The sequence below is a fragment of the Schistocerca cancellata genome, chromosome 1 (genome assembly GCF_023864275.1).
Source record: "Schistocerca cancellata isolate TAMUIC-IGC-003103 chromosome 1, iqSchCanc2.1, whole genome shotgun sequence".
In the NCBI taxonomy this organism is placed as follows: Eukaryota; Metazoa; Arthropoda; class Insecta; order Orthoptera; family Acrididae; genus Schistocerca; species Schistocerca cancellata.
Genome location: NC_064626.1, coordinates 1,257,571,151 through 1,257,595,993, shown reverse-complemented (window position 1 = coordinate 1,257,595,993; position 24,843 = coordinate 1,257,571,151). Strand labels below are relative to the sequence as shown.

The window sequence follows — 24,843 nt, the reverse complement described above, 5'->3', positions numbered from 1 at the left end:
CAGTCCTACTGACGGTGAAGGTACCCTTCCTCGAGGCCGTTGCGTAATTGTGGCGAAAAGGGTATGCGATGGTGTCGGACGTTGTAGAGAACGATCTTGATACAGGCGACGAGCACCTGTTCCATTACCGTGAGCTTAGCCATTCAGAAGCATCATGTGGGTGTATTCTACAAACATGTGCTCAACAATGTTGCTCTAACACCTACAGACACGTGAATAAGGCTCGAACCAGGTCAAAGAGGTAGGACAGACTTTAAATGCCATCAGCTGATCCGATGTAACCACCCTCTCCGTGACTATCCTGTTCCATACCCACCCAGCAAACATGTTTTCTAACGGCGTTTCTGGACAAGGGTTCCTATTCAAAATATTATGTACTCACTCCCCCCTCCAAGTCCTAGAAGTTTGTAACGGAAATTTCCGAATACCCTGTACATCGAAAATAAAAACATTTTTGAGAACGTCTTACTAGTTCGTGTATTCAATTTAAAAAATCGTGAAATAAGAGTAAATGTACAACCCTACCCCTACTGTTATAATTTTGTATGCTTTTACCTAAATAAAAGAACTCCAGTCTCTGTGTTGTTACGTATAACCCTCTACTAAAACTTTGTTTAGTTTCCAAATAAAGTACAATATGGGAGGATAGTCCTGTTAATAGGAAAGGCTAGTCAATAGAATTGCCCTTTTTGCTGGATTTGCCCGTATGTTGTGTCTAATGGATAAGTAAATCACACAATTCAATTCTTTTCCTAAGCTCTAACCCAGCGGTTAGAAAGAAACGCAGTGTGTATAGTATTATATTGAAGATAGGACAACTCAGTTCCAAGTTCATTTAGTGGTTTAAAACATATACTAACAGTCGCCAGCCTATCTAGGTAATGAAACAGAGAAGTATTGGAAAAGCAGAAGCATGAATTTTGCATACTTTCTTGCTACTGATTAATTTGCTTCTTCAAATAAATATTACTCCGCATAAACAATGTTGAACTACACCTTTATACATGACGTTTTTAAGTGGAAAAGCCTAGTAGATAACTTCAAGGAAGCTAAAAAAATTTGGCCAGGGGGTTTTTAGAAAAGCATTTTCTATAAACAAAAACTTAAATACTAAAATACTTAGGTACTAAAGCACACGCTTTTTATACTGAACATTTCACTTCGAGAAAACCTCTTTATTACTGGAATTTACTTTCAAATCTATTATTCTTTGAACTAACTCTGTATAGTCATTTAACAGACTCTAGCAACTTGGCTACACTCTGATTGAATTTTACTTAAGCAAGCTTTTACTATAACAATTTAAGTAGTGTCTCTCTATATTAACTTGGCACTTCATAAGTCTGTAAAACAGGATACTCGGATTAATCAAACACCGGGAAGGAACCCTATATAGGTGTATGATCAGGATGAAATAACAGGGTGAACCAATTTCTTTAAAGTTCAAGAATGATGATTAAAACACAGTTTAAATTAATGGTTCACGCTGTACAAAAGTGAAAATACAAAAAATCTGATCTGGTTGCTGTAGGCTTGGGTGTGGCGAACAATTATGACGGCTATACTACCCACAGTACGGTCTGCAAGTAACTTGCTGTACGGGCTCAGTTTCTCTTCTTGGTGTCGTTCAATTTTACACACAGTAGGCCAACAACTCGCGGGAATGCCGTAAGCCGTTTGCAGTCTTCATCCGAGGTATTTTTGCGCGAATTTGCAGGCAAAGCTTCTCTTGCTCCGCAAAGGTGTTGCCTGAATCACTGCTGCCTACAGATTGTGTGACTTACTTCCCGCGCCGGTGGGTGTGGCCGAGCGGTTCTAGGCGCTTCAGTTTGGAACCGCGCGACTGCTACGGTCACAGGTTCGAATCCTGCCTCGGGCATGGATGTGTGTGATGTCCTTAGGTTAGTTGTTTTTAAGTAGTTCTAAGTTCTAGGGGACTGATGACCTACGATGTTGAGTCCCATAGTGCTCAGAGCCAGACTTACTTCCCGCGCTTGCTCTACGTAGTGCGCCAATTCGCCCTTTCCACCTTTTCCACTCCCCAGAGGCACTTTGCACACTGGCTTTTACATAACACCTATTTCTTACATTGTTCCTAAGCGTGACCATTTCTTAAATTGTCAGATTTACATCAACATGAACAATTTATACACACAAACATTTTCAAATACAAAATGTCATCAGAAAATTACTTAACGTAATAAACAATTTACATACATTACGCACATACAATGCAAAGAACTTCAGTCTCCAGTATAACACATTTTACTTTACATTTAGAGAAGATATATTAGCAATATGCGAAAATTTTAAATAAAAAAAAATTACAAAAATTTAAATGAACCATAAACAATAATGTTATAAATTATGGGAAGTACTTAATCTGTTGCTGTGTGTACCATTACAAGGAATGTCTCATAGGGTCCTCATGAACTGTCATGCTTTCTTTTTGACGCAGGACTACTAAGTTTGAACGACAGCATCGCTATGGGTAACAACGCCTTCAAGGACATGGTGGCGGCGCTGCAGTGGGTCCAGGACAACGTCAGGGCGTTCGGAGGAGATCCAGAGAAAGTCACCATCTTTGGCCAGAGCGCTGGCGGCATCAGCTGCGAAATGCTCATGTACTCTCCACTAGCCAGAGGTGAGCACCAGTAAATGGTAAGCCAGCGGCTCTGCTGCGTAGATCGTAAAATGACTGTTAAGGATACATGGTGAGCTTTACTTTCTCAGAACTGAAGTATGGCACTATGAGGAAAAGCACCAGTATAAGTGGAAACTATACTTTTTTGTTGAAGATAATAAAAATAGGACTGGAATTTTAACAAGTATTTTGCTTTGTAAGAAAACCGGAACCACAAGAAAATTATTTGTCATTTTAACCTAATATTCAATACTCTTCTTGTGAATAAATATAAACAACTTCATTTCTGATGTATGACATTATAGAAAAAAGATGCCGTGAATTATTGTACGGGAAATATCTAACATGAGGAAGCTGCTAATCGATGCTGCAAACAATGTAAAGTGGATTAAGCGCTCTTTTGTCTTGCTTGTTATGTTTAACATACCAACTACGAAATAGCATGCCATAAATCAATGAACTAAAAAATTAATTTACATAATTAAGTATGCTTAATCAAATGTACATTTTAAATGTACATCTGTGAGAACGAAATACGACGAAACAATAACTGCTACTTGTAACTGAACGTAATGCACATTTTACTGGACGAAGGCACTCAGATTTAAATGCACTTCCCGTCCAAAAAGTTCGGAGACTGGTTGTATTCCTTGCGTTAAGCGACGTCAGCGCAGTGACTACGGGCAACAGCTTTACGTTAACAACTGTCAACAGCAGATGTGCTATCGATCAGTCAGTTGTTAGCAGGCAGTGTTAAGTAGTTGATGTGCCTAGTGTGTCAACGTTGTTGTGTCACAAATCACAGAGGAGAAACATCTCTAAATCACATTCTCCAGAATGTTTTGAAGAAGATGTAAGGTCTATAAGAATTATGTATAATAATTATGTGTTTTTATGTTTGTTCCAGATATAAAGACTTATTATAGATTAAGTGATCATTTTAGAGACTTTGACACGTTAAGCCACAGTATTCGGAAGTGGCAGCAGTCGAACAAGGAAAGCTGGCACGTGTCTTATGTGTCGATAAACGACTGTTAGTGTAACCACCAAAAGAGCCAACTCCACCGCCCACAAAGAGTCGCTTCCTTCCCGCCATCCCTGACAAAATAATGACCTTTGCTTCCCTCTGGGACTGACGCTCAATATCTAGAGTCACTAAACCCCGACTCGCTACAAAGAGAAAAGTGTGTGCAAAGATTTTCCCTCTCACCTTGACTCTTGAGCAAAAGCATCAACTGTGGACGCCTGCCGTGACTCGACCGCAAGGCAAATCGCGGCCAGTTCTTTCTCGGGAGAAATTATCGTCCGTGGCGGAACTTGGTGTTTTAACATCAAGCTATCCAAAAAGGAAAAATTGCCTAAATTCACATGAAGGATCAAAGTTTTGTCGACGTAACCGACATCCAAGCCAACGCGACAGGCGAGCTGAACAACATACCAAAGAAGGAGTTTCCTAATCAAAATATCCACGGGTGTGCTGCCGGTCTATAGTGTCCAACGGGCACAATATTTCGGCGATCATACATGTCGCCATCATCAGGTGAACTGACGGACTGAGCTCCTGTGAACGTGCCGGCACGGAGATCCGTACGCTATGGCTGTTCAGAGGGAACTGGGTTCGGTCGCGGCGGCGGCCGATTTAAATACCCTCCGCCCGCGGCGCGCTCCCTCCGCCGTCCGCGCCCCGCGCCACGGTCGCGCGGTGGAACTGATTGCGACGGCGTCTGAGATGACGTCGGTGTGATGGCTCTGTCCGCCGTGGTCGTCACAACTGCACGTTTGCTCGATTTACTCTTGATTAACCCAATCGCTGGTTCCCAAGCCTTGCTAAGATTATAGCCACAGTCACGGTTTATGAGGTCGTCATTGGTGCGAATTTCGATGGCCTCTCTAACAACGCTGTCCCAGTATCTCGACGTCTGTACCAGAATCCTCGTGCGGTCATACTCCATGGCGTGATTTTCCGACAAACAATGTTCAGCGACCGCCGACTTGCTCGGATACATCGGTCGAGTGTGCCTCTGGTGTTCACGGCATCGATCCTCGACGGTACGCATCGTCTGACCAATATACGACTTGCCACATTGACACGGAATCTGGTACACGCCGGCCTTCCTCAAACCGAGGCCATCTTTGGCGCTCCCCACCAGTGCACGAGTTTTATTTGGAGGACAAAACACAGTTCCGACCTGGTGTTTCTTCAGAATGCGGGCGATTTTCCCCGAGAGTGCACCTGTGTATGGAATAAATGCAGTGCCTACCTCCTCCCTCGTGACTTCATACATCTCAACAGGTTGTGCTGCAGTGGTTGGGCGGAGAGCACGTTGAATCTGCCACTCTGAGTACCCATTTTTTTCGAAATACAGTTCTCAGGTGTTCCAATTCCTGAGGTAGACTCTCTGCGTCTGGAGACTTTCCTGACGGTTTTAGATGTTTGTATGAACGTTCTGTGCGTTTTAGTCACGTGTGGGGGGAGGGGAGATTATATGGTTATATGGGACACCTGTAATGTTAAAACCACCATCTCAACTTTCTTTTATTTTTTATTAAATCAGTCTCGAAGCTTTTTGGATGGACTGCGCGTACTTACGATCTACATTCCAGAAAACAGTCGACAACAGATATCGAGGATTAAAGCAACGGTGGCAAGGTTTTGGTATACAGTAGTAGCAGTGGGCAGCTCAGAAATGCGTTCTGTTTCAGGGCTGTTCAGAGCCGTTATATCGCAGAGCGGCTCCGCCCTCGGAGGCGACCACATCGTGGACACCAACCGCGAGATGGCGTTCTGCATCGGCAACGAGCTGGGCCTGCAGACGGAGGACCCTGCGGAGCTGCTGGCGTTCCTGCAGACAGCGGACGCGGAGGCTCTCTACCAAACGGTGAGGCACTGTTAGCTGCCCACTTAAAATACACAGCTAAATACATTTCATCCCCTCACCTCGTCATTAGGTACTACCCAACATTTCGTGATATTTTATTCAAATAAATGTCAGTTATTTAAACTAGAGATTCGGATTATCCTCCGAGAAGATACTGAGGTAGCTTAATTTCACAAAAAACTGTTGTAGTTGTGGACTTCAGTCCAGAGACTGGTTTGATGCAGCTCTTCTACATCTACATCTACATCTATACTCCGCGAGCCACCTTACGGTGTGTGGCGGAGGGTACTTATTGTACCACTATCTGATCCCCCCTTCCCTGTTCCATTCACGAATTGTGCGTGGGAAGAACGACTGCTTGTAAGTCTCCGTATTTGCTCTAATTTCTCGGATCTTTTCGTTGTGATCATTACGCGAGATATATGTGGGCGGTAGTAATATGTTGCCCATCTCTTCCCGGAATGTGCTCTCTCGTAATTTCGATAATAAACCTCTCCGTATTGCGTAACGCCTTTCTTGAAGTGTCCGCCACTGGAGCTTGTTCAGCATCTCCGTAACGCTCTCGCGCTGACTAAATGTCCCCATGACGAATCGCGCTGCTTTTCGCTGGATCATGTCTATCTCTTCTATTAATCCAACCTGGTAAGGGTCCCATACTGATGAGCAATACTCAAGAATCGGACGAACAAGCGTTTTGTAAGCTACTTCTTTCGTCGATGAGTCACATTTTCTTAGAATTCTTCCTATGAATCTCAACCTGGCGCCTGCTTTTCCCACTATTTGTTTTATGTGATCATTCCACTTCAGATCGCTCCGGATAGTAACTCCTAAGTATTTTACGGTCGTTACCGCTTCCAATGCTTTACCACCTATGGCATAATCGTACTGTAATGGATTTCTGCCCCTATGTATGCGCATTATATTACATTTATCTACGTTTAGGGAAAGCTGCCAGCTGTCGCACAATGCATTAATCCTCTGCAGGTCTTCCTGGAGTACGTACGAGTCTTCTGATGTTGCTACTTTCTTGTAGACAACCGTGTCATCTGCAAATAGCCTCACGGAGCTACCGATGTTGTCAACTAAGTCATTTATGTATATTGTAAACAATAAAGGTCCTATCACGCTTCCTTGCGGTACTCCCGAAATTACCTCTACACCTGCAGATTTTGAACCGTTAAGAATGACATGTTGTGTTCTTTCTTCTAGGAAATCCTGAATCCAATCACAAACCTGGTCCGATATTCCGTACGCTCGTATTTTTTTCACTAAGCGTAAGTGCGGAACCGTATCAAATGCCTTCCTGAAGTCCAGGAATACGGCATCAATCTGCTCGCCAGTGTCTACGGCACTGTGAATTTCTTGGGCAAATAGGGCGAGCTGAGTTTCACATGATCTCTGTTTGCGGAATCCATGTTGGTTATGATGAAGGAGATTTGTATTATCTAAGAACGTCATAATACGAGAACACAAAACATGTTCCATTATTCTACAACAGATTGACGTAAGCGAAATAGGCCTATAATTATTCGCATCTGATTTATGACCCTTCTTGAAAATGGGAACGACCTGCGCTTTCTTCCAGTCGCTAGGTACTTTACGTTCTTCCAGCGATCTACGATAAATTGCTGATAGAAAGGGGGCAAGTTCTTTAGCATAATCACTGTAGAATCTTAAGGGTATCTCGTCTGGTCCGGATGCTTTTCCGCTACTAAGTGATAGCATTTGTTTTTCAATTCCGATATCGTTTATTTCAATATTTTCCATTTTGGCGTCCGTGCGACGGCTGAAGTCAGGGACCGTGTTACGATTTTCCGCAGTGAAACAGTTTCGGAACACTGAATTCAGTATTTCTGCCTTTCTTCGGTCATCCTCTGTTTCGGTGCCATCGTGGTCAACGAGTGACTGAATAGGGGATTTAGATCCGCTTACCGATTTTACATATGACCAAAACTTTTTAGGGTTCTTGTTTAGATTGTTTGCCAATGTTTTATGTTCGAATTCGTTGAATGCTTCTCTCATTGCTCTCTTTACGCTCTTTTTCGCTTCGTTCAGCTTTTCCTTATCAGCTATGATTCGACTACTCTTAAACCTATGATGAAGCTTTCTTTGTTTCCGTAGTACCTTTCGTACATGATTGTTATACCACGGTGGATCTTTCCCCTCGCTTTGGACCTTAGTCGGTACGAACTTATCTAAGGCGTACTGGACGATGTTTCTGAATTTTTTCCATTTTTGTTCCACATCCTCTTCCTCAGAAATGAACGTTTGATGGTGGTCACTCAGATATTCTGCGATTTGTGCCCTATCACTCTTGTTAAGCAAATATATTTTCCTTCCTTTCTTGGCATTTCTTATTACACTTGTAGTCATTGATGCAACCACTGACTTATGATCACTGATACCCTCTTCTACATTCACGGAGTCGAAAAGTTCCGGTCTATTTGTTCCTATGAGGTCTAAAACGTTAGCTTCACGAGTTGGTTCTCTAACTATCTGCTCGAAGTAATTCTCGGACAAGGCAGTCAGGATAATGTCACAAGAGTCTCTGTCCCTGGCTCCAGTTCTGATTGTGTGGCTATCCCATTCTATACCTGGTAGATTGAAGTCTCCCCCTATTACAATAGTATGATCATGCTATTCTATCCTGTGCAAGCTTCTTCATCTCCGAGTAACTACTGCAACCTACATTCTTCTGAATCTGTTTAGTGTATTCATGCCTTCGAGTCCTTCTACGATTTTTATCCTCCACGCTTCCCTCCAATACTCAATTAATGATCGCTTGGTGCCTAAGAACGTGTCCTACCAACCGATCCCTTCTCCTAGTCCAGTTGAGCGACAAATTCCTCCTCTCCCCAATTCTATTCAGTACCTCCTCATTAGTTACGTGATCTACCCATATAATCTTCAGCACTCTTCTGTAGCGCCACATTTCGAAAGCTTCTATTCGCTTCTCGCCTAAACTATTTATTGTCTATGTTTCACTTCCAGACATGCCTACACTCCATGCAAGTACTTTCAGAAAAGACTTTACTCGATGTTAACAAATTTCTCTTCTTCAGAAACACTTTCCTTGCCATTGCCAGTCTACATTTTATATCCTCTCTACTTCGACCATCATCAGTTATTTTGCTCCCCAAATAGCAAAACTCCTCTAGTACTTTAAGTGTCTCATTTCCAAATCTAATCCTCTCAGCATAATCTGATTTAATTCCACTACATTCCATTATCTTGTTTTGCTTTTGTTGATGTTCATCTTATATTCTTCTTTCAAGCCACTGTCCACTCCGTTCAAATGCTCCTCCAAGTCTTTTGCTGTCTCTAACAGAATTAAACTGTCATCGGCAAACCTCCAAGTTTTTATTTCTTCTCCATGGATTTTAAATCCTATTCCAAATTTTTCTTTTGTTTCCTTTATTGCTTATTCATAGGCTACGACCCTGTCTCATTCTCTTCTCAACCACTGCTTTCCTTTCGCGCCTCTCCTCTCTTATAACTACCATCTGGTTTCTGTACAAATTGTAAACAGCCTTTCGCTCCTAGAAATAATAATTTCATTTATACGCCACAAACGATCTCTTCTTCTTTCTTTGATGTTCAGTCCCTAAGAAGGGAACATTAACAACTCCACGTCACATTTTAAGGGGCAAAAAAGCGCACTTGCAACATATCAGCCACAGAAATTGATCCAGGTGAAAATTAACTGCAGTATTCTTTAGGATCCATCATCTCGCCATGTCACAATAGCTCCCTGAAAACAGTTAATTAGCATATCGTCAGTTCCTTTATAAATATTGACTCTTGGATTCGAAATGTTCTTCAGTTATATGGGCCTATAATATCATGAATTTTCGATTCTTTGCACATTTTATTTACGATCAGTGTAATTTGTTTTCACCAACGATCATCATTACTTCGAAGCAGTTGAACGATATAGTCTCTGACACGAAATATCCTCCTTCCAAATTAAATGCACATTATGTTTCAAATTTAAACATTCGCTTCACTGAACTATTTAGAAATTTGTAACTAAAGAATATTTCAGTGTCAGCTATCACCTTAGGCTGATTTGCTATCATCAACCCGATTAACAAAGTCTAGTTGCCACTTGCGTAAGTTTTTAGAAGTCAAAGATGATTTTTATCTTTTTAGCAGCGCCAAATCAAATTTCGTCTTCAGTTATGTGTTTTCGTAAAGTGGTAATGCATTTTCCAGTACCAACAACAACAAATTTTTCAAGATAAATCAGATCATCTGTATCTTCAACTTAATTACCACAACTTCACATAAGGTGTATAGGTATACGATGCCTACAGTGTCGTTAGTAAGAAGATCACTTTACAGCTCTTGACGTGTCAAAATATCAAGACCGACTGAAAGTTTTTTCAGTGTAAATTATATCTTTCTCTTTTTTTTTTACGTTCTTAACAAAAACAGGCAGAGTAAGAAGTTGACGCTCTTTGCATCTTCCTCATCCCCCTGGCGGCCGACCTGAAGGCGAATATGTACGGTGGCGTTAACTGCTCTGCCGGATGTGAAGACTGTTGTCGGTGCCAATATCTTGCTGCACCGACTATGAAACAAAATAAAATAACGTCTTTTGTGGTTACATGCGAAAAGCTACAAATTACATAACATAAAATCGTAATCAAAATTAGAAGAAAATATGAAGTCGACTTATCTTATTTATCACTGCCGCTGAAAAGACCAGTAATGAATGATATGACTGATTATTTCGTATCACGTCTGTACATTTGATAGATAGTTTCGCCCAAGATCTGAGTGCACCTCACTGTTTTTAACAGGACACAGTTTCATTGCGTATCTTAACAATCTTGTATACTCACAAGGGAACATCCCCATCGCACCCCCGTCTGATTTAGTTATAAGTTGGCACAATGGATAGGCCTTGAAAAACTGAACACAGATCAATCAAGAAAACAGGAAGTTGTGTGGAACTATGAAAAAATAAGCAAAATAATCAAACTGGATCGTCCATGCGTAAGATATGCAATATTAAGAGCAATGTCAGGCGAGGAGTGCCGTGGTCCCGTGGTTAGCGTGAACAGCTGCGGAGCGAGAGGTCCTTGGTTCAAATCTGCCCTCCACTGAAAATTTTGCTACCTTTATTTTCGCAAAGTTATCATCTGTCCGTTCGTTCATTGACGTCTCTGTTCACTGTAATAAGTTTAGTGTCTGTGTTTTGCGACCGCACCGCAAAACCGTGTGATTAGTTGACGAAAGGACGTGCCTCTCCAATGGGAACCGAAAACATTTGATCGCAAGGTCATAGGTCAATCGATTCCTCCACAGGAAAACACGTCTGATATTTTGTATACGACACTGGTGACAGCATGTGCGTCACATGACAGGAATATGTTGTCGACCCACCTAACTAGTACACTTGGCGAATGGGTGAAAAGTTTCTTCTACCTTGCCCGATTTAGGTTTTCTTGTGGATGTAATAATCACTCCAAAAAAAGTGATGAAAACATAAGAGTTTTTCACATAAACTGAAAATAAAAAGTTAAAATTTTCGGTCGAGGGAAGATTCGAACGAAGGACCTCTCGTTCTGCAGCTGTTCACGCTAACCAGGGGACCACGGAGCTCCTCGCCTCACAGTGCCCTTAATATTGCCTATCTTACGCATGGACGACCCAGTTTGTATATTTTGCTTATTTTTTCATAGTTCCACACAACTTCTTCCTGTTTTCTCGATCGATCTGTGTTCAGTTTTTCAAGGCCTATCCACTGTGCCAACTTATAACTTAATCTGAGGGGGGTGCGATGGGGATGTTCCCTTGTCAGTATTGCTTTCCTTTCGTGGCGATGTTAATGGTGGAATGTGATTGATTTCATACACTAAAAATAAGTACTCGAGTAGTAGAAATTAAATCTATCAAATCGAATACGTTAATGATGAATCAGTTTCCAAGCGGATGTGGGCTTCCAACTTCTTCCTGTATGTTTGTGTGTGTGTGTCTTACAACCATTATTACTGACACAACGAGCAGCCTGCAGCCAGCCAGTGGCGTATTTCAAATAACGATGAGGCTGCGGTCATTCCACGAGCAGAACGTGCTGTGTTGCAGAGCTGCGGAACGGAGTTCCAGATAACGGCTGAGCCAGATGTGGAGGGCGCCTTTATGACGGCGGACCACAGCCGCTTGGGAGCGTGGGCGATCGCCGGCAACTTCACACACCTGCCGCTCCTCACAGGCGTCACCACCGGAGAAGGCAAACTGGGCGTCGCGGAAGGTGTGTGTAGCCACTTACGCAGTCCTTCTTCTCGGCAAAACAGAAATAATTAGTGACAGGAGGAGGAGAGAGGGGGAACTGATTTGCTTCAGGTGCAACATCTCGTCAACATGAGAGTACAGGCTGTTTCAAAAAGAATATACGTATTGCAAAGTATTATTTCGTCCAAAATATCGATCGCTGCGCCTCGGCTCGGCTGTTGGAGAAACAAATGCATAGTCTAGTTTATATTAATAGCCGCTAGATGTCAGTTGTCTTCTGTTTTGCTTGGTAACCGTCATATGTTTAAAATGGCTACTACGCAGCAGAAATCATTATGTGTTCTCGAGTTTGCGAAGCGCAATTCCTTGATTACAGTGCGAAGACGTTTCAGGTTGAGGTATCAAATTGATCCTCCGAATGGGTGGAACATTCGCAGATGGTATCGATAGTTCCTAGACACAGGATACGTATGTAAACGGAAGAGTCCGGGCCGCCCTCGTGTTCCTGAAGAAAATGTTGCACGAATTCAAACTGCTTTCCAACGTAGTCCTTCAAAATCAACTCGTCGTGCCAGTCGGGAGTTACAACTGCAGCCGGCCGGTGTGGCCGTGCGGTTCAAGGCGCTTCAGTCTGGAACCGCGTGACCGCTACGGTCGCAGGTTCTAATCCTGCCTCTGGCATGGATGTGTGTGACGTCCTTAGGTTCAAATGGCTCTGATCACTATGGAACTCAACATCTTAGGTCATCAGTCCCCTAGAACGTAGAACTACTTAAACCTATCTAACCTAAGGACATCACACACATCCATACCCGAGGCAGGATTCGAACCTGCGACCGTAGCAGTCCCGCGGTTCCGGACTGCAGCGCCAGAACCGCACAGCCACCGCGGCCGGCGATGTCCTTAGGTTAGTTAGGTTTAATTAGTTCCAAGTCCTAGGCGACTGATGACCTCAGAAGTTAAGTCGCATTGTGCTCAGAGCCATTTGAAGTTACAACTGCATACAACAACAATTTGGCGTGTTTTGAGACGTCGGTTGGTTCTGAAGCCGTACAAGTTATAGCTGTTACAAGCTGTGCGTCCTGATGGCAAACGCAAACGTGTAGCATTTTGTAACGAGATTCTCGATGCTATTGACAATGATTACACTTTCGCACAACGCATCCTATTCAGTGATGAAGCGACTTTCCATGTTAGTGGTCAGGTAAACAAACACAATGTTCGAATTTGGGGCCTACTGAACCCATATGCAGCCATTGAACATGTACGAGATTCGCCCAAAGTTAATGTGTTATGTGCGATATCCCGATCATCTGTTTACGGCCCATTCTTCTTTGATGGAAACGCGGTTAACCGTCAGCAGTATCTCGCTATGGTATAAAACAGGCTGAACGAAGACAACTTCATTTTTCAACAAGACGGGGTAACCCTTCATTGGAATCACCAAGTGCGTGAATATCTGAATGAAACTCTACCGAACCATTCGACTGGTCGTTAATGAGCTGGCGACTTAGCATGTCTCAGCTGGACTACACGCTCACCGGATTTGACACTCTCTGACTTCTTCCTGTGGGGTTTCGTTAAAGACAACGTTTATGTACCACCACTCTCACAGAACCTGGAAGAGTTGAAGAACCGGATCCGTAGCGTCATAACATCAGTGACGAAGGACATGCTTGCCCAAGTATGGGAAGAATTTGAGTATCGATGCGATATTGGTCGTTCACTGATGGAGGACATATTGAACATCTGTAATCTGAACTTGAGAGGATCGTAACTATATGTGTAAAGTTTCATATTCGTATGTCTTAAAGTTTAATAAATATATACATTCGAAATATGTATATTCTTTTTGAAACACCCTGTGTTGGAGACGAAACACTACCTCGGTTACGGTAGGATACCAGAACAGGTCGGCCCTGACCTTATCGAAAGAGTCATTCTAACGTAAGCCTGAAGCGATTTCGTGAAACCATGGAGTACTTGAATTAGGATGGCTAGGTGGCAATTTCAACCTCACTCTGCGAGAATACGAGCCCAGAACCTTACCCATTACCCGAGTTTGTTCCTCCTGATCTGAATAACAACAGCTTCTCAAGATCAGGATGGGAGAGAACTCTTGTTAGTTCCTGGATTCTTCTCAAAATTCAGGTCACCCGCAGACACTGAACTAGCTGGCGCAAGGACTGACTCAGAAATCTTATTCTTCAGGATTCTAACCATTGGCCAGAGAATATGTACAAAGTATACACCGTCAATAGTCCTTAGAGTACCAAGAGGGGTGTACTCTGTGTCCATATTTTCGAAATATTGTAATTTATATTGGTATTTCACGTTTTAAAATACTGATAAACATATTTGTTGCTTTTTATTATTTCCTTTACCAGATTATATAAAAATATAAATTTTTTCCGCTAAACTTAATTGGTTAGTTTAAGTCTAATGGCGGTAGTCATAAAGTCCACCTCCTTAGTAGTAGACGTGACTTGACAACGAGTGTCTTATTCCATAAATTACAGCTTTTTGGCGTTGTAGACCCTCTGGGCACTGAATTTCTCTGTTTGGATAGCAACAGTGACCTCAAATATGATTTGTATCGTCTCTCTCTTACTGAGAGAGAAGTATTAGGCATTTTATAAGACCCTACAGATTTAGAAATTGAATTTGGTGATAGTGATGAAGTAGTGAGTGAAACTGTAGAGGAATGTGTTGTGCGCGAGGATGTGGATAGTGATGGTTAGAAACAAATTCTGAAGACGAACTTTGGGCACCTGTAGCGGATTATGACGCAGCTGCTGAGGTCATGAGAAGTATTTTACAACCACTGGAATAGTTTTTACGTCCAAACCTCCCCATATTACAAGGCGAGTAACACAGAAAACAGTGAAAGAGCGAGAAGGCATAAGAAATGAAGATAAAGTAGAAACAGTAGGAGAATAATTTGAAAAGATCTTTTCTCAAGAAATTGTTGACACCATAATAGAAGCATTGAGACAGAATTTACACAAAACTGACAGACTTGAATCCATGGAATGTATAGAATTACTTATTGTTATGGGGAAGGAGGGCGACAGTAAGTCACCTATTTCCGATTTATCGTCTAACATCTCAGGTAGGTTTGTTTATGCTCCTAGTATGAGTAGAACTAGATTCCGTCAGCTTACTAAAGTACGTAGTAAGATTTGATGACAGAGAGACGCGAAATGAGCGAGGGGATCACGACAAGTTTGCTGCAATACGAGAAGAACCGGTTTTGATAAAATGAATAAATTACTGCCAACATATTATTCTGCTGGGATGCACACTGTTAGTGATGAAATTTTGTCATTGTTCCGTGGCAGGGGTACCTGCAAGATCTTCATGAAGAAAAAACTTGGGAAGTACGGTACATGTGAACGAATGCTCACAGACTCTAACACCAGATATGGTGCCGTATCCAGGGAAGAAAAATGATAGTCGACAACAATCAAATCCAGCTGTAACTGCAGTGAAACACTTGGTGTTCCTATTTACAATTCAGGGTGAAATATCACCACAGACACATATTACACTTCAGTTGATTTGGCCAGAGATTTATGGAGGATGTTTCTCTCCCGGAAACATTAGAAGCTAATAGGAAGCATATACCCCAAGAACTGAAAGACATCTCAAGAAGAGAATTACATTCGAGAAATTTGCTTTCAGTGATTCTAGTACTAAAAACATCCCAGTCACAATTATTTTGTACATCCCCCGTGAAAAACACAAAAAAGTCTTCTGTTACTATCAACTCAACATTATGACTCTGAAATTGGTATACATACTTACACTAAGAAGAAAACAGTCATAAATTTACATTATAATGAGACGAGACGCGGCGTTGACACAATCGATCAAATGGTGAGGAAGTTTTCAACTAAGAGTGATACAAGAAGGTGGCCGCTATTTTCTACACTCTTGTGGACATAGCATCGTTAAATGGTTATGAATTGTTTCTGCTCAACCTCCCCCAGTGGAATATGGCAAAATGTGATAAGTCATGTCTTTCTTCAAGAATTGGGACTACAGCTCAGGGAACTGTGCATTGGAGAAAAGGCTACGAATATCAGAGAACTCCAGAAGAGTGTGGTTTCGGCCATAGGAGATATTCTCGGAACGTCAAGCAGAAGTTCTCTGCAAAGGAAGCTGAAGGAGGAAGGGGAAGATGTCATTTGTGTTCTCGTGAAAGCCAATCAAATGCAGTGAAGTATAATAAAGTGAAGAAAAGAAGAATGATCTATAACAACTGTAAGAGATACACATGCAGTAAAATCAGGAAGAAAACTGTTATTATGTTCTAAGAGTGAAGACGTTTCCGAAGAAAGCGATGAATAAGTGATCCCAGAAACGGTTCAATGTAATCTGTTGGAGTTAACCTAAAATATCTATAATATTTTGAATAACGATGAAATGTTCTTCAATAACTCTGTAACGAATTTTACTACCGTAAAGAGAATTGCTCAAGAAAATAAGACTAAATAAACTTAAAAGATAAAAGAGCGAAAAATACAATATATGCATTTCTGTAGGATTGCTGAAAGAAATTTACAGTTTCTAGGCCTCAATTTTACATCAGTAGCTTTTTATACACTATGTTGTTAAAAAAAAGATCTTCAAAATTACAGGAATTTGACTTATAAAATTTTTGTATGGTGAGCAAAAAATACTTCCCCCCCCCCTCCGCCACCGCACCCCTTGGTACTGCACGTCATGAGAAATACGTTGGTACTGTGAGGGTTAAATGGTTTTCCGCATATGCTTAGAAAGGAATCCCATCGGAAAAGAATAAAAAGCTTTGCATCTCCTGTTGGATGTATCATGTCCACTGTCATGGACTACAGTACATGCATTATTTGCTCAAGAACAACCAAAAGACAGGTGATCGATGTCTGTACGTAAATACCGTAATTAACGAAGCCGCAAAGGAAAAACAACAAAGGATGTTACATGTAGTAACTATAGTGACCAGAGATCATGGCCCTTCTCTCTTTTGCAGCACACGTGATTCTTTAATGTGATACGATAGGCTTGAGAAGCACTCCCACATCCATGCGAAAATTGTTGGACTGAAGGATGGGAGCAATAGTACAACGTGACCTTTTCAAGTAGTATTTTTGTTTTACATTCTACGGGCAAAGAAACGTAGTCCTTTTCCTGTTCTGATGTCCTGATAAGGAATCTTGCATATATTTATCCAAAAGCGATCGATTTAAGCTCTAAGCCATTATTATGTGAACCGTAGGCCTACTATGAGACATACTTTCATTTTTGCTAACAATTGGTTCTCCGACGATCTGAAATGATCATAACTGAAAAGATCGTGTATTTTCTCGCCAGAGAGAATAGTAATTCTAGGTATTGCAAGTGTCGCATAGGTTCACTGTATGTGGTACAGTTATAGAAACTATGTCGATTTAATTTGCCACAGTATTTACATTGCATCAGCACAATTCGCATCTTATTTGCCTTAAATCCTCTGTATGCATTGCCTTTCACATCATCATATGCCTACTGATTTGCGATACTTAGGTAATTCAGAAACTAGTTACTCCACCTTCTAAGGTATGCGGTTTGTTTCCTTGTTGTACGCGCTGTTCCAGTAACATGCAACTCAGAGAGTTAGTGCTTTTATTGGATGCTGTGGGAGACGAAAGTACTGTTTTACGCTAAAATCGCATCAGAGATAAACTGGGTCTCAGAAGGTGAAGGATGTTCCAAGTAGTTTGCCCGTCACCACGGCACAATAATAAGAAATCTCGAAAGTATCAAAGAGACTGTCAGACACGAACAGTGAATTATATGAGAATTTTATAATGTTAAAATATTACACTACCCTGCGATGTTAGTGTTTCATTAACACCCGTGTGTCCACAATTTTCGCCTTCACTAGGGCCTCATTATCAGTATGGTGACTTTAATCCTTAAAACTATACTGAAACTCCTCTCGACCAGGCCATGAAGGCCTAACGGTACTGACCGGCCGCCGTGTCATCCTCAGCCTGTAGTCGTCACTGGATGCAGATATGGAGGGGCATGTGGTCAGCACACCACTCTCCCGGCCGTATGTCAGTTTCAGAAACCGGACTTTAATCTTTACTACTTTGAAATTATGCTTTGTTTACAATGTTCGGACAACAGTGTTGCACACTGGTAGGTATTTCTGCTACGTATAAAATGAAAGTCTTGTAATACACGTCCAAAACTCAGAGGCGGTAGCGAACGGCTCTGTGATCCAATGTTTGAAGCCTTTCGGTCAGTTGAAACTAGAATACTTCCTCCATTCTAATGTACACTATCTGCCTCTGAATGGGATGGATGGATTGTGGGGTTAGAGGGATCACACAGCAAGGTCATCTGTCCCTATCTGCCTCTATTTCTTTTAATGTTAAAGCAAATACACTACTGGCCATTAAAATTGCTACACCAAGAAGAAATGCAAATGATAAAAACGGGTATTCATTGGACATATATACTATACCAGAACTGACATGTGATTACATTTTCACGCGATTTGGGTGCATAGATTCTGAGAAATCAGTACCACCTCTAGCCGTAATAACGGCCTTGATACGCCTGGGCATTGAGTCAAACGGAGCTTGGATGGTGTGTACAGGTACAGCTCCCCATGCAGCTTCAACACGATACCACAGTTCATCAAGAGTAGTGACTGGCATATTGTGACGAGCCATTTGCTCGGCCACCATTGACCAGAAGTTTTCAATTGGTGAGAGATCTGGAGAATGTGCTGGCCAGGGCAGCAGTCGAACATTTTCTGTATCCAGAAAGGCCCGTACAGGACCTGCAACATGCGGTCGTGCATTATCCTGCTGAAATGTAGGGTTTCGCAGGGATTGAATGAAGGATAGAGCCACGGGTCGTAACATATCTGAAATGTAACGTCCACTGTTCAAAGTGCCGTCAATGCGAACAAGAGTTGGCCGAGACGAGTAACCAATGGCACCCCATACCATCACGCCGGGTGATACGCCAGTATGGCGATGACGAATACACGCTTCCAATGTGCGTTCACCGCGATGTCGCCAAACACGGATGCGACCATTATGACGCTGTAAACAGAACCTGGATTCATCCGAAAGAATGACGTTTTGCCATTCGTGCACCCAGGTTCGTCGTTGAGTACACCATCGCAGGCGCTCCTGTCTGTCATGCAGCGTCAAGAGTAACCGCAGCCATGGTCTCCGAGCTGATAGTCCATGCTGCTCAAACGTCGTCGAAGTGTTGGTGCTGATGATTGTTGTCTTGCAAACGTCCCCATCTGTTGACTCAGGGATCGAGACGTGGCTGCACGACCCGATACAGCCATGCGGATAAGATGCCTGTCATCTCGACTGCTAGTGATACGAGGCCGTTGGGATCCAGCATGGCGTTCCGTATTACCCTCCTGAACCCACCGTGTCCATATTCTGCTAACAGTCATTGGATCCCGAACAACGCGAGCAGCAATGTCGCGATACGATCAACCGCAATCGCGATAGGCTACAATCCGACCTTTATCAAAGTCGGAAACGTGATGGTACGCATTTCTCCTCGTTACACGAGGCATCACAACAACGTTTCACCAGGCAACGCCGGTAAACTGCTGTTTGTGTATGAGAAATTGGTTGGAAAAGTTCCTCATGTCAGCACGTTGTAGGTGTCGCCACCGGCGCCAAACTTGTGTGAATGCTCTGAAAAGCTAATCATTTGCACATCACAGCATCTTCTTCCTGTCGGTTAAATTTCACGTCTGTAGCACGTCATCTTCGTGGTGTAGCAATTTTAACGGGCAGTAGTGTAGATAGATGCCTTGTAGATATCTAAAATCCACTGCTACCTCCGCAGTTGATGCAACTGGTTTGGGTTCAGGAAATTAAAGCTGTAACTCATTTTGCTTAGGGTGACACTGATTAATTTTTAACCGTTGCAGACCAGCCGCTGTGGCCGAGCGGTTGTATTCGCTTCAGTCCGCAGGTTCGAATCCTGCCTCGGGCATGGATGTGTGGGATGTCCTTAGGTTAGTTAGGTTTAAGTAGTTCTAAGTCTAGGGGACTGATGACCTCAGATGTTAAGTCCCGTAGTGGTTAGAGCCATTTTTTAACCGTTGCAGGTTACATTCCCGATAGTACATTGGAGGAGTTGAACTCTGACTTCGAAGGTGCCATCGACAACATTCTTCGTCTGGGGGACATGGACGAGAAGCTCGCCGTGGCGGACGCCGTCAAGTTGTTCTACTTCGGCAATGTGACCACGATCAGCGCGGACGCAGCCATACCCTACGCTGAAGTGAGTCGCTACACATGACCTGTCGTACGCGGTCCTCGCCGTCTTTGTGGGGCTAAAGCCTCCTCATCTCATTTATGTCTCAAGCTCGTTATGACCTTCTGGGCTCAACAAAATTTCATGTTTCCCTCTCTGCTTCTGGAAACATCTATTATGCTCTCTAATGCCCACCATTTATGTTTGTGCCCATACATGACGTATGATGTGTTTGCTCAGTCGTTTTGGACAAGACTTCCGCTGTCTAACCTAGCGAGGTGACGCAGTGATTAAGGAAGTAGACTCACATTTGGGGAAGAGGATTCAAACCCCGTCCAGTTATCCTTATTTATACTTACCATTGTTTCTCTAAATATCTTTAGGTGAGGTTCTGTTATTTTGACGTTGTCATCCTGAGCTTGTGTCAGGTCTGTAACTGTCTTGTGATTAGCGGAACTGAAGCTTAGAGAGAGTGGTGGCGTTAAGTGCTGTTAATAGGCGAGTGAAAAAAGGGAAGGTGTAGCGAATCCGACTCTGAAAATATTTAAATATCGAATCTTGACTGGGAATTTTTCTAAATATTTAACTCGGAAATGTAATGTAGTAAAATTTAATGCTTTTAGACTCGGTAGAACTCTTTTTATTACGAAGGTAACTGTAAAGGTCACATTCTAATTGAAGAGACAGAACCTAAAAAGAATATGAATTGCAATCCCGTGAATACCTCTGAAAAAATAATCAAACAAGAAACTTCACGGCAGATTAAAACTGCGTGCCGGATCGACACTCGAACTTCTGCCTTTCGCGGGCAAGTGCTCTACGAACTGAGTTACCCAAGCACGACTCACGCCGCATCCTCCCAGTTTCAGTTTCACTTCCACCAGCGCCTCGTCTCCTATTGTGCAAACTTCACAGAAGGTCTGCTGCGAAATTTGCTGGACTAGCACTCCTGGAAGAAATGATATTGCGGGGACATGGCTCAGCCATAGCCATGGGGATGTTTCCAGAATGAAATTTTTACTCAGCAGTGGAGTGTGCAGTGATATGGAACTTCCTAGCAGATTAAAACTGTGTGCCAGACCGAGACTCGAACTCGGGAGCTTTTCGTTCTGGAAATGCCCCCACTCTGTGCCTAAGCCATGTCTCCCCATTATCCTTTTTTTTTTTTCCTGGAGTGGTCAGTCACGCAAGTTTTGGAGGAGACGTTCCGTGAAATTTGAAGGTAGGACACGGGTTACTGGTGGAAGTGAAATTGTTTGGAGGTTTCGTGATTAGTGTTTGGGTAACTCAGCTGGTAAATCATTTGTGTGCGAAGGGCAAAGGACCCGAGTTCGTGTCTCATTCCGGCACACAGTTTCAATCTCCCAGGAAGTTTCATATCAGCTCACCCTCCAGTGCAGAGTGAAAATTTAATTGTGAATGATCAAACAGACATGGCGACTGAGACCAAATGTTTCTAAAACTGAGGTAAGCCTGTCCACCTCTCTAATCGCCTTTCATCAGCAAAGATCAGTCCACAGTTCGGCCCTCCTGGCACAGTCAGATACAACGAAAGCCCAAAATACACTCCTGGAAATTGAAATAAGAACACCGTGAATTCATTGTCCCAGGAAGGGGAAACTTTATTGACACATTCCTGGGGTCAGATACATCACATGATCACACTGACAGAACCACAGGCACATAGACACAGGCAACAGAGCATGCACAATGTCGGCACTAGTACAGTGTATATCCACCTTTCGCAGCAATGCAGGCTCCTATTCTCCCATGGAGACGATCGTAGAGATGCTGGATGTAGTCCTGTGGAACGGCTTGCCATGCCATTTCCACCTGGCGCCTCAGTTGGACCAGCGTTCGTGCTGGACGTGCAGACCGCGTGAGACGACGCTTCATCCAGTCCCAAACATGCTCAATGGGGGACAGATCCGGAGATCTTGCTGGCCAGGGTAGTTGACTTACACCTTCTAGAGCACGTTGGGTGGCACGGGATACATGCGGACGTGCATTGTCCTGTTGGAACAGCAAGTTCCCTTGCCGGTCTAGGAATGGTAGAACGATGGGTTCGATGACGGTTTGGATGTACTGTGCACTATTCAGTGTCCCCTCGACGATCACCAGTGGTGTACGGCCAGTGTAGGAGATCGCTCCCCACACCATGATGCCGGGTGTTGGCCCTGTGTGCCTCGGTCGTATGCAGTCCTGATTGTGGCGCTCACCTGCACGGCGCCAAACACGCATACGACCATCATTGGCACCAAGGCAGAAGCGACTCTCATCGCTGAAGATGACACGTCTCCATTCGTCCCTCCATTCACGCCTGTCGCGACACCACTGGAGGCGGGCTGCACGATGTTGGGGCGTGAGCGGAAGACGGCCTAACGGTGTGCGGGACCGTAGCCCAGCTTCATGGAGACGGTTGCGAATGGTCCTCGCCGATACCCCAGGAGCAACAGTGTCCCTAATTTGCTGGGAAGTGGCGGTGCGGTCCCCTACGGCACTGCGTAGGATCCTACGGTCTTGGCGTGCATCCGTGCGTCGCTGCGGTCCGGTCCCAGGTCGACGGGCACGTGCACCTTCCGCCGACCACTGGCGACAACATCGATGTACTGTGGAGACCTCACGCCCCACGTGTTGAGCAATTCGGCGGTACGTCCACCCGGCCTCCCGCATGCCCACTATACGCCCTCGCTCAAAGTCCGTCAACTGCACATACGGTTCACGTCCACGCTGTCGCGGCATGCTACCAGTGTTAAAGACTGCGATGGAGCTCCGTATGCCACGGCAAACTGGCTGACACTGACGGCGGCGGTGCACAAATGCTGCGCAGCTAGCGCCATTCGACGGCCAACACCGCGGTTCCTGGTGTGTCCGCTGTGCCGTGCGTGATATCATTGCTTGTACAGCCCTCTCGCAGTGTCCGGAGCAAGTATGGTGGGTCTGAGACACCGGTGTCAATGTGTTCTTTTTTCCATTTCCAGGAGTGTACTTGGGAGTCACTCTGGACAGAACTTTAACATACAAAAAACACCTTTCCAACTTGGCCAAGAAGATACAAACACGAGTGAACCTTGTGAGAAAGCTGGCAGGCAGCACATGGGGAGCAACCACATCAGTCCTCCGAGTAGCATCCCTTGCACTGGTATACGCTGCAGCAGAATACAGTGCACCAGTTTGGCTCCGAAGCGCCCACGTAGCGAAAGTAGACGTCCAACTGAACTTAGTTATGAGAGTAATTAGTGGTACAGTCCGGTCTACACCTTCTTGCTGGCTACCAGTGCTTTGAAACATCTGTCCCACAGACCTCCGTCGAAAGGCTGCTCTTTACAACCTCTGTCAGCAAGTTTCTGAAAACAACTCGATCCTTCTTCATGACGATTCGCTATCACTGCCCAGGAAACGCCTCAAATCTAGAACACCAGCATATGAAATGGGAGTCCAAATTCTATCCACAGGATTCGACCATGACGCAGAGTGGAAACGTGAGTGGCAAGCTACACGAACCCGAAACCACGAACTTGTAGACAGTCCAACAGTTCCAGTTCCAGGCTTCCACCAACGAAGGGAGATGTGGGTGCGGTTAAACAGATATCGGAATGAAGAGGGTAGGTGCAAATACAACACGCACAAGTGGGGCTTTTCAAGTGACAGTGTATGTGTCTGTGGTGTCACCCTAACAATGAGCCACATTGTGAATGACTGTCCAATCAGACGCTTCCCTGGTGGCCTTGAGAAGCTCTATCAAGCATCCCACGAGGCACTCCGCTGGATCGAGTCCATCAACATCCGAGTGTAGTCTGAGCCGTTTTAAAACTTCTGTACTATATATAACTTCACATGTTCATTTTTATATATATTTCTTTGTTTTGCTAAATGTGTATTACTGTAATTGATGCATACGATAATAACAATTATATTAATCAAACAGATTGTAATACAGGTCATTCACCTATTTGAGAATGCTCTAGTATGACGAGTTCCAGAACATAAACACAAGGCGGGTTCGAGACCATTTTTCACACAAGCGACTTATCATTTGGCGCTCCCATACCTCTTCTTTCCGCCATAAACTTTCAGCCGTGTCAATTTTCACGGCTAGTTGTGATACAGACTATTCGAGTGTTGCACTATGGCGCTCCTTTTCATTTGGCACACCAAGTGCCCACTACAAATTGTGATATGCCCTATATAGAAATGTTAACAGTTGTGGTTCCTCTGGCGCCCTCTCCGCTCGGCCACCGAAGCGCCCTTCACAAACTCTGATACGTTCTGTACAGAAATCTTCCAGTTGTGACTCCTATGGGGCTCCCCTGCGCTTGGCGCCCCAAGCAGCGGCTTGTGTCTCTTGGGCCTTAAATTGGCCCTGCGTAAGCATAATCTCCTGTCATTGGGCAAGTGTAAAATTTATAATTACCCCTGTGGTTGCACTTCGCACAAATAGGGATTAACCTGCTTTATTTTGGTTGGTCGAAGCCTGGATACTCGCATCTCACCAAATTCAACGTTTAAATTCGTAAAACTATCTAACGAAATCCTATACAGACCTAAGTCCATACGTACCCCAAAAGATACGTAAAAGTGCATTCGAGGGATCTTCAGCAAGCACTGTCACTGAACCGTTTTCCTTTCCTTAAGTGCCTACCTCCGCCGGTCTGTCCGTGCGCCATTGAATTACGTACTAATTGCTAGGCACGGCAAATTTCACAGCGATAGCTCTGTCAGTCGAAAGTTGAGTGTTGGCACCCTATCAGAGTGGATGTATTCTATGATATGCTCTAAACATCTGCATGGCTGATTTTCGTGAAC

At 43.7% G+C, this 24,843-nt stretch overlaps 1 protein-coding gene across 1 annotated transcript in view; it reads left to right on the top strand.

The window, feature by feature from the left end:
- LOC126144229 (juvenile hormone esterase-like) overlaps positions 1-24,843 on the top strand; it is a 109,195-nt gene that overhangs the window by 43,079 nt on the left and 41,273 nt on the right. The window contains exons 5-8 of the mRNA XM_049915481.1: positions 2,459-2,644; positions 5,348-5,523; positions 11,617-11,782; positions 19,889-20,064. Coding sequence (XP_049771438.1) covers positions 2,459-2,644; positions 5,348-5,523; positions 11,617-11,782; positions 19,889-20,064 — 704 coding nt within the window. The remainder of the gene's footprint in view (positions 1-2,458; positions 2,645-5,347; positions 5,524-11,616; positions 11,783-19,888; positions 20,065-24,843) is intronic.